Source organism: Tupaia chinensis, unplaced genomic scaffold, assembly GCF_000334495.1.
Source record: "Tupaia chinensis unplaced genomic scaffold, TupChi_1.0 Scaffold143734_1, whole genome shotgun sequence".
Classification (NCBI taxonomy): Eukaryota; Metazoa; Chordata; class Mammalia; order Scandentia; family Tupaiidae; genus Tupaia; species Tupaia belangeri.
Window position 1 is genome coordinate 570,433 of NW_006203583.1, and position 11,411 is coordinate 581,843.

At 40.0% G+C, this 11,411-nt stretch overlaps 1 protein-coding gene across 1 annotated transcript in view; it reads left to right on the forward strand.

Annotated features, from left to right (window-relative positions):
• GRIN2B (glutamate ionotropic receptor NMDA type subunit 2B) overlaps window positions 1-11,411 on the forward strand; it is a 507,810-nt gene that overhangs the window by 281,662 nt on the left and 214,737 nt on the right. Inside the window, exon 3 of the mRNA XM_006164837.2 lies at window positions 5,247-5,845. Coding sequence (XP_006164899.1) covers window positions 5,247-5,845 — 599 coding nt within the window. The remainder of the gene's footprint in view (window positions 1-5,246; window positions 5,846-11,411) is intronic.

The window sequence follows — 11,411 nt, forward strand, 5'->3', positions numbered from 1 at the left end:
AATCTCCTTTATAAAACTGCAATTTACATATACGTGCTTTGTAGGAATACTGTATTTCTGTGAGGTAGATATATGTACTATCAGCATAGAAATTTGGAGCTAGATGAAGCAATGAAATCATTTCCATTAATTTACCACTTTACAAAGGAGATTTCTTTATAATATTAATACCCAAAACATGAAACAAAATTTATATGCTAACCTAGGGATTCAGAGAGGAGTTAAGACAAAGTTCCTGCTCTTGAGAAGCACCCCTTTTTAGTGGAAAGGCAAGCACGTATGTTTATTGTGTGATAAGTGCTATAGTGAAGACATGTATAAAATGTCAATGCACAGGAGAGCTAGAACTAACCTGACGAGAGGAAGTTGGCAAAGATGACATACAGAAAAGAGCTGGCATTTGAACGAGGTCTTAAAGGTGAGCATAAAGTTTTCCAGTCAGTGTACTTGGAAGAAACCCTTTGTCAAATAGTCCAGCTCCTATTTGAATCCTTATAGCAACAGAGAGCTCTCTATGTTCCCAAGCTCATTCCATCTTAACAAACTACAATCGTTGAGATGTATTTTGTATATTGAACCTAACAATGCCTTTAAAAAAAATTGCTGTTGACCATGTATGCTTTGCTTACCGATGGTGGGAGTGGGGGACGGGAGAAAGTGAGATATCACTCTCCAGTGGGGATTAATACACCACAGTCCCTTCTCCACCCTTCTCCTTTTGAGATTTTGGGCATGTACACATGTGCCTGGCATGTTTTTCAAGCCACTGGGTCAGGGCTTGAACTGCGTAGTTGGCTATGTGGGATCTAGCTGCCCCAACCACCGTGCCACTGGCTGGCCCAATAATGCCTTTTAATACTTTTACTTATTGCCCCAGTTCTTTCTTCTATAGCTAATAGGCAAAGGCTTTTAGTATCTGAAAATAGATATTATGTTCTTTTTAAAGTCATTTTTTTTCCATATGGAAAAAATGAAAGTGGGGAACATCAGGTTCTCAGAAAAGCAGACTGTGAGGTTAAGGATGGTGTGTAGGTGGTTTATTAGGAAGTATTTTTGTGTTCAATGTCATGAAATTGAAGACTGGTCAGGACTGGGCAGAAGGAGAAGTATAGGTGGGATACAGTTTTAATGGAAGCTCCAGCCAATCTGGGCAATCGAAGATAGATCGACTGTACTGAGTTTTCCAAAGTTAGGGCAAGAAGCCCAGGTCTTATATCCCTTGACCACCAGTTATTTATCGCCCCCAGAAAGGGGGAATGACTTTGTGCAAGTACCTCTCTTTACCTGAGACAGTCCCCAAAAGGAGGCCAAACCAAAGCCCAGGGGCACCATCAGTAGCTGGAGCACTCACTAAATGCTTTATTTCTGAAGTAGATCCGTAGGGGAGCTGTACGATGCCAAAGAGGAATCTCATGTATCACTAATTCTTTAGGCAATTATTTCCTGAGGCAGATAATAGGATTAAAAAAGTACCTCTTTTTGTTTCTTACTAGCAAATGAACACCATGAACATCGAAGTGATGGAGGTTCAACATCAAGGTTCTAGACTAATAGAGCCTAACATACAATTCTATTTTCCCTATGCTAATTGCTTATCTCAGTTAAGGTGGCCCTTTATACAACCGTGTCCTAAAGATGCTCTCAAAGCAAGTTGAATAAGTATATTCAGGCAATAAATCTCATTGGGAATCTTCACTAGAAAGAAGGGACTGTTCCAAGGACATGGGATAATAAAAATGTAAGTGGGGAAGCATAGTTAGCTGCAAACAGAATTATCTCTCTTTCCTTCATCCTTGATCACTTGTGGTGACCACAGTGCATGTTGGGTGCCTGCAAAGATGAATGTGTGGCCACCAGTCCTTTCCACTCCATGCACACATGAAGATTGCTCTTTGATTTGTGTCTTGGACCATAATTTGCAAAGCCTGTCACCATTGGAAACTTATAGCTAGCCCTAAGCTTTGTTGAAAAAGAGTTGTTTCATTCCCCATCACTGTACACCAGATTGGTGTGTCAACTAAATTAATAACACTGGACTACTCATTATTCCAGGAAACACTTGCCCAAGCTATAATTCTCTTTTGATTTCTGTTTAACTTCATTAACCTCCTTTTGGTGGCAGATAAAATGGTCATATAGGGGATCCTTATCTAATGAAGGATTGGCAAGATAAAATGGTTGAGTGGGCATCGATGGGGCAGAGGAGGCAGAAAAAGGGTGAAGTTGGGGCCAGCATGTGGCACAGTGGCTAAAAACATTGGACTCTTAAATGGCTGACTGTGGTTCGAGTCTCAGACCTGATGGCTTGAAAATCATGCCCTGTGCATGTACAAATGTACCCAAAATCCCAAGGGGAGAATGAAAAAGAGGGGACTAGGGGAGAGTGATTTCTCACTTTCCCTCTCTCTTTCTCTCTCTGGCAAGTGCATGTTCTCTATAGAAAAAAAGCAAAAGAAAAAGAAGAATAAAGAGTAGCGAAGTTGGAAAGAACAGTAGAATTAAATGTGCTGAGGGTGTGATGAACCCTATTAATTTTTCTCTTTTCTTACTCTGATCATATTCATAAAGTAGCTGGCTATATCTTTATAGGTTCATTTATAACTGTGGGAGAGTATTAAGAAAAGACTGAGGGAGGGAAGCATCAGGTTGGTATTTAATAGATTGATTTTCTTTTGAATTCAGTCTCATTAGCACAAGCTCGTTTGCCTTGGACACCCATGGGTTTTCTTTCAAGGCTTTCTCTTGCTGTGTATTTGAGCCAGCGTGTTTTCACTGTACATGGAAATCTGTGTGGACTTAAAAACCTCCTCATGATAGGATCTGTTCATTTATCACATAGTAGGTAGACTTCCTTTGTTTACAATCTGGATGCCTATCATTCCAGGCTTGTATATTGTTAAGTATATGTGAAAGCTCTTTCATTTTGCTATAACCACTGGACTTAAAATTTTTCGATAGCTGGAAGTTAACAAGAAAAACAAATGGATAGTCTTTAAAGTGATAACTATTCTAGATGATTCGTTCTGTCACTTGGCCTTCCTTTTCCGTTGTAGTTCTCTGAAGGCACCTGACAAGTTTTGAAATAATTAAGCTACATTGGATTCCTGCTTGTCTTATTCTGGGTTGTTACAACAAAATACCATAAACGGCGGGACTTATAAATAACAATTGATTTCTCAGATTCCTGGAGGCTAGGAAGTCCAAGGTCAAGGCGCCAGCAGGTTTGGTGCCTGGTCAACACTCACACTCTGCTTCATTGGGAGAGTCTTTTGTGTCCTCACAAGATGAACGGCGAGGCTGCTGTCTGGGGCCTCTTTTTTATGAGGACATTAATCTTATTCACAATGGATTTACCCTTATAATCTAGTCATTCCCTAAGAGGCCCCATCTCCTAATACCTTTCTGTAAGGGGTTAGGACTTCAACCTAGGAGGAGGAAGCCATGGCAAACACCATTGGACCCTTAGCAGGACGAATCAGCCCAAAATGACCAAACAGCTACTGTTTCATTCTAGATAAGCCGCAGGAAATGTGAAGAGTTCGAACAATGAGAAGCAAATGTAGCTCTGGCAGAGCTGAAGGGTTGGCAGCTCTCATCACCGAATCAGGGGCTCTGGACACCAACTATTTCCCAGCTTGTATTTTTTTCAATAGTGGGTGCCCAAGAAGTACTCAGCAATTTCTCAGCTGTACAACAATGTGTTCCTGAACTAAGAAATCACTATATAATTTTGTCTAAAAGCCTAGTTTCTTAGTCTCTTGTAACTGCACTTTGAAGCTCCAGTTGGGGACTAAAAAGGAACTGCCCCTTGGAGAGAAAAACACAATTTTGTTAGCCTGGATTATTTTAAAATGGAGATGAGCCATCAGACAGAAGATAGGGGGCACAGACCAAGAAAAAAGATACTATTACCCATGAGGAAGTCAGGCAAAAATGGACTGAGAGAGAGGGAGAGGGTTGAGAGGGTGTTCATTTTGTGTCTTGAGATTTTTCTAGCTATACGGTGGAGATAAAATGCAGGGCCTGACATCTCAGAAGGGCAGGTGAAATACAGCTTAAATGGGAGAATTTAAAATGGCTTCTCCCTTGAAAGGAAGGAGAAAACAAAAGAAGCTCACATTGACAGAGGTGCGTGTGTGTAACACACAGGTCACACTGAGATCTATGGCATTACGTATGTAAGGAAATGAATAGTCTTCTCTATGCTGCTCTAAGATAAAGTTTAATCATATATGAACTTGAATACCTGTCATTTTAATTTAATTTAAATTGTAGCCTGGTTATCCTGTTTGAGCCTTACCTAGCAGAAGTTAGAAAACAAACTAGATGTGCTATTAATGTTTACAGAAAATATACCAATCCAATCTTGTAATCCACATGTTTCTCACTAATATCTATACCTGAGTACAAGCCACTTACTGGGCCTACAAGCCTATACCACATCCACAGATATGGTTAAGTATAGATTGATGGGATTTAAGATTATTTACAATGGGACTGAGTGATAAACATCCACAGTTGAGAAACATAAAGCCTTTAAAAGTGGAAGGGACTGCAGGTAGCATGGTGGTTAAGGTGCTGGACTCTCACATGGCTGACTGTGGTTCGAGTTCCAGACCTAGTGGCTTGATTTCTCTCTCTCTCTGTCTCTGGTGGCTTGATTTTGCTCTTTCTGTCTCTCTCTGGTGAGCATACATGTCCTATAGCAAATTAAAAATTATAATAATATATAAAATTAAATGAATAATTCCTTAAAACATAAAAATGAAAAGCATATGTGCATGTGTATCTGTTTGCATGAGCCTGTATGTGTTTTTCTTAAATCATTTGATGGCAAAACCTGACATAAACTGACATACGGTCATTTGGAGTATTTATTCCACTTTATGTAAACTTTTGTATGTCTTGTCATAGAGATATAAACATACTTGTTTGGGGGAGCTGCCCTAGGTTCTGGAAGATCCCAAGGATTTTAGACAAAGGAGAATATAGATCTATGTTGCTGATTTTCACTAAAGTTTAGGAAATAGTTTTATGAAAATAGGCATTACAAATATTTGAAATTCAAATTAAAATATTTTATTGAAAATAAAATATTTAAAAGGCTTATTTTAAAAAATGAATAATGTATGTAAACCGTTGTATCCAGTTGGTTCAAAATCTCCATTACCATCTTCGGTTTGATTTTTTTTTTCTTTCTCTTTCTTTTTTCTTCTTTTTTATATTTTATACTTTTACTATTCTAGGATGAATCCTCTATGTTCTTCCAGTTTGGCCCATCAATTGAACAGCAAGCTTCCGTAATGCTCAACATCATGGAAGAATATGACTGGTATATCTTTTCTATTGTCACCACCTACTTCCCTGGCTACCAGGACTTTGTAAACAAGATCCGCAGCACCATTGAGAATAGCTTCGTTGGCTGGGAGCTAGAGGAAGTCCTCCTACTGGACATGTCCCTGGATGATGGCGATTCTAAAATCCAGAATCAGCTCAAGAAACTTCAAAGCCCCATAATTCTTCTTTACTGTACTAAGGAAGAAGCCACTTACATCTTTGAAGTGGCTAACTCAGTAGGGCTGACAGGCTACGGCTACACGTGGATTGTACCTAGTCTGGTGGCAGGGGACACAGACACAGTACCCTCAGAGTTCCCCACTGGGCTCATCTCTGTATCATATGATGAATGGGACTATGGCCTCCCTGCCAGAGTGAGAGATGGAATTGCCATAATCACCACTGCTGCTTCCGACATGCTGTCTGAACACAGCTTCATCCCTGAGCCCAAGAGCAGTTGCTACAACACCCACGAGAAGAGAATCTACCAGTCTAATATGCTGAATAGGTGAGTGTTAAATAGAGGGCACTCGGATGGTGGAGATCAGAGGAGTGAGACACTGGGTTTGGAGGTTCAGAAACTCTGGGAATGGTAATTCAAGATGGCAGCAGGTTGAAGGCTGGTCTCTGGGATGGCAAATGGTCACAGTGCTGGGAGAATTTCAAATCTGAACCTTGCTGTACTATACATTCTTGTTCTATGAACTACAATACAACCTCCAGTTATTGAGCACTTACTATATGCTTGATGCTACTCTGAAGTGTTTTGCATGCTTGACCTCATTTAATCCTTAGACCACAGTATATGGCAGGTTTTAAAAATCATTTTGATTTTACAATATAAGAGAATAAGAACTGTAGGTGTAAATTGTCCAAAATTATGCTGCACGATCAGTGTAGAGTTGAACACAGTCCTGCCTGTTCCTAAGTAGTTGATTGCTAGGAAAGACACAGTAGGCTAGAAATAAGATAGTACAAGCCCACTTACTTTTGGAATGTTGCTTTATTGTGGAGAAAATGGAGAATAGGTTACAGGGGTCTAGGTGCAGGGAGACTTTTCTTTCTTAAAGGAATGGGCTTGGTTTTTATCTCCATTGGTTCTTCTCTCTTTCTGCCTTTCAGAGTGAGAAGGCTGCTGTCGAGGCAGCATTTATGGTTGCTCTTAGTCTGGTTTGTCTAGCAAGACCAATGTATGGGTGGAGTTCTGCTTGCCTGACTTCACCTCATATAACCTAACCAGGACTGCAGTATATCTGCCTCAGGGTATTAAATGATTACATAGGGTAGAAGATTCTATACTATGCTTTTGTGATTTTTATTTTGATTAATTATATAAAACTGTTATGTATGCAAATTGAAAATTTCAGACAAAATAGAAGAATACAAAGAAGAAAATAGAAATGACCTCAGGGGCTGGATAGTAGTGTAGCAGTAAAACCCAGTGCTTTGTGAGGCTGATTCCTATGGGAAGGTATAGTGCTCACATCTAGAGACCTCCCTGAGTATGACAGGCATGTGTGTGTCTGTGATCTGGGGCTGACTGAACCTGAAGTTGGATTGTGGTGTCAAAATCCTATTGGAGGGGGCCAGCAGGTGGCGTGGTGGTTAAAGGCACTGTACTCCCATATGACCGACCGTGGTTCAAGTCCTGAACCTGGTGGCTTGCTTTCTCACTTTCCCTCTCTCTCTCCTGCTCTCTGTCTGATCAAACTGGAAAATAACAATAATAATAAATAAAGTTAAATAAAATAATTCTTTAACAAAACACAAAAACCCTATTGGAAGTGCTGTTTAACTCTTTTTTTTCTCTCACTCATGTAAAAATAATCTTTAAAAATGACCTTAAATCCGGGGCCAGCAGATGGCATGGTGGTTAAAGGCACTGGACTCCCACATGGCCAACCACGGTTCAAGTCCTGGACCTGGTGGCTTGCTTTCTCACTCTCCTTCTCTCTTTCTCTTTCTCTGATCAAATTGGAAAATAATAATCATAATAAATAAAGTTAATTATTTTTTAAAAATGACCTTAAATCCAACTAACTAAAGATAATCATTGTTGAAAGAATTAGTAAATCTCTCTCTAGACCTTTCTATGCACATACACATATATGGATATAAATCTATAGTTTTACATAAATGGAAATATAACCACACCTGCCATTCAATAACATGACTTTCTTCCAATCAACAATGTGTTTTGGACATCCATTTTAGATTTATCTTGTGTTATGTCAGACAAAGAGAAAGGCATTCAAAAAGATTTAATTTATGTTCAGGTATTTACCATCTAGTTTAAGAAAGAAATATGAGAAACTGCACTCTGGGAATGGTGAACTATTGGTGGAGGTAGGATGGGTACCTACTTATTTAACTTCTGGGAGGTGGTTGGACTGGAGTCTCTAGACTAAGTTCCTAATTCAGGGTTGAAACTAAAACTAGCTTTAGGGTAGCTTCTTTCCCAAGTCAATCCTAACATTCTCCCACCTTGAACTTACTGTCCTTTCCATTATCCCTACATACTACCTCTTGTTTGGTCTGGAATTGTCTTGGTTTTCCTTTTGCCTCTTGATAGTTCCATCCTGGGCTCCTTACTATACTTCTATTTCTTTATAAATCCCTTAAATATTGGTGCTTCTCATGGTTCTTTCCTGGACTCTCTTCTTTTCTTGTCCATTTCCAAGGATATGACTAATGTCTGTATATTCCCCAAATTAACATCTCTGGCTGGAACTTCTCCCTCAAGTTAGAGGTCTGTACCTTTAACTGTAACCAAATATGTTTCTTTAAAAGTCAAAGACCCTTAGGACTTGCCATGTCTAAGCCAAACAGCTTGTATCTTCTTTCTTCCGTCCTTCTTTCCTTCCTTCCTTCCTTCCTTCCTTCCTTCCTTCCTTCCTTCCTTCCTCCCTCCCTCCCTCCCTCCCTCCCTTCTTTCTTTCTTTCTTTCTTTCTTTCTTTCTTTCTTTCTTCTGGGGAGAGATTTTTGCTATAGGGCGTACGTGCTTACCAGAAAGACAGAGAGAAACAGAGAGACAGAAAGTGAGAAATCACCCCCCAGTGGGGGATGGCCATGCTGCAATCCCTTCTCTTCCATTCTCCTCTCGGGATCTTGGGCATGCACGCACACACCCCGGCGTAGTTTAAGCCACCGGGTCCAGTACTCAAACCACGGTTGACTACATGGGAGTCCAGTGACATAGCCATTGCGCCAACTGCTGGTCCCTATCTTTTTGCATTACTTGCCAGATCTATCTACCCTGACTACAAAGAATACATCCTATTGCCAAGTTCCCTAAAACAATTTCTAACATGTCCATGATTCCCTATCCCTGATATCTCATAGCCACCCATATACTTTCTTATGGACTTTAATCCCCAGTACCTCTGAGATGCTGTTGCTTATTTTTATCTCTCCAGACATATCTCAGCCCATCTCTTCTTACCTGAAGTACTACAGAGTATCTTAAATTATCTTCCTATTCCCAGTACTGCTTCTTTTCAGTCTACATTGCAGTTAGAAAGATCTAAAATGAAAATGCTATTTCATCATTCTTCTGCCAAATATCTTTCAGTGGCTTTTCATTGCTTCTAAAATAAAGTCCAGTCTCCTAAATGCGGTTTATAAAGTCTTCCACAGCCTGAGCCCTGTCTATCTGTCCAAAATTGTCTTTCCCTTGAACCTTGACTTCATGCAATACTGAAATTACTTTAATTCCTTGAAGATACTACACTCTCTCTCTCTTCCAGTTCTTTCCTCTCTCTCCTTGAACATATAGTTGACCCTCTGAATTGTGGGTTCTATATTCTTATATTCAATCTACTACAGATCAAAAATATTTTTTTAAAGAATAGAGGGGCAGTAAGTGGTGTAATGATTACATCACTGGACTCCCACATGTCGACTGTGGTTTGAGTCCCAATCCCAGAGGTTTGAAACTCACACCGGGTGTGTGTGTATGTGTGCCAAAAATCCCAAGAGGAGAATGGAGGAGAAGGGATTTAGGCATGGCCATCCCCCCTAGGGAGTTATTTCTCGCTTTCTGCCTTTCTGTCTCTGTGGTGATCACATATGTCCTACTGCAAAAAGATCTCTCTTAAAAAAATTATTTATTTAATTCTATTTGTTATTATTATTCTTAACTTGACCAGAAAGAGAGGGAGAGGGAAAATGAGAAAGCAAGCCCCCAGGTCTGGGACTCAAACCACAGTCAGCCATGTGGGAAGCCTGCACCCTGACTACCATACCACCTGCCAATCTAGAGATAAAAACATATTTAAAAAAAAAAGAAAAAATATAACATGACAATACAAAATAATATAATTTTAAAAATCACACAGTATAACAGCTCTTTCCATAGTATTTACCTCATATTAGATATTATAGGTAATTTAGAAATGGTTTAAAGTTTATGGATGTCCATAGGTTAGATGCAAATATTTCTCCATTTTAATATGGGGAACTTGAGCATTCAGGGATTTTTCGTATCTGCAGGAGGGGGAATCCTGCAACCACTCCACCAAGGCATTGTGTACTACCCAAATACACCTGTGCAGATGCTCCCATTCTAGTCATTCCTCAGACTTCAGTCTTGGCATCACTTCCAGTGGGAAGTCTTTCCTGAGTCTTGGACTAACATTACTGTGTTATATGACTTCACTGCCTCTTGTTCTTTTCTAAGAAGGCCACTCTTCAAACTATTCCAATGACATGCTTTAGTTCTGTGATAGCCATGACCTTCATATCTTAAATCTTTTTCTGTCCCTGCTCCTAGTAGAATGTATGGCACAGGGAACTGAACAAATGATGTCCTCCAAGACTCAGGGCCTCCCTTCTCCAGAAGGGAGCTTTCATTTCTGTTCCTCTCCGTAAAATTATACTCTCTTTAAAAACTGTTGATTCATTTCTGTGGATATTGTCTCTTATTGTACTATTTTTAGCATTAAATTCAAATCTGATCAAGATTATTTCTCAAATGTTGCTGGTTAAACCAAACCTAACAATGAAAGAATATTGACTTAAACATCTGCCAAACAACAGAAAGAAACCAAGTGAATGTTACCTTAAAGTGCACAGATTAGGGATGCCTGCTTTTGCTTTAAAACTCCCTCTGGGAAACAGTAATCTACAGAAACTATTAGGTCGTTCAGACATAGAAAAATACATCATGACTTTCTTGGCAACCCAGTATTATTTCCTGCTTGGTCTATTTGACATTAGAATGTACATGATATTGCTCCAGCGTGGTCAATGATCATGTTTCTCTAAAACCACCATTGGTTTTAACCGTTGTTACCATCCCATCTCTCTGAGGCCTGAGAGACTCTCCAGTGGCCACTAGGACAGAAGCCCTCCTCAGTTCTCTACACTCTTAGAGTACATTAGGCAATTTAAAAATGGCTACAATACCTTCATCCACTGTCTCAAGTGGGGCAGTTCTCAAAGGAACAAGGATTGCCCTGTGCAAATTATCTATCGATTTCTCAGGCCCCAGGGTAGAACAGAAAGAGAAAAAGAAGAAGAGAGAGACAGACAGACTGACCAGCATCACTAGGACTGTTGGAGAAGGGTCTTCCAACTAACCTACTTTTCCAGTAAGATTTCCTATTCCTCTGTGAACTTTCTCTCCTGCCTCAGCTTCCTGACACTTCTTGGGTCCTTGATCTACCTGCCTGGTGGGCATCTTCTCCTGGATGTCCCCGTCTGTATACCTGCATCCCTCACTTACTTCCATAGTCTTTTTCCTTCCCGTCTCCCAAGTGTAGCTTCTTATGATCCCTAACTCCAACCCTTGCCTCTCTTGGGAATATTTTACTGGATTATTTTCCTCAGGACCCAGTTAGAATTTAGGTTGACTTACAGAGATTGTGAAGAGTTAGTTATGCTTAAATCTGAAGTATTATTACCAAGCCAGCACTCTAGAAACATCAGTGGAATTCAATTAGGCATACTTAGTGCCAGCTCCTCCTTCTTACCCTGGTCTGAAATCAGACTCTTCCCCCTTTCAGAGTTGCAGTCTCACTAGGGTCACTCTTTTAAATAACAAACCAAGCAGCCACACCATTTAGCCTCAGCA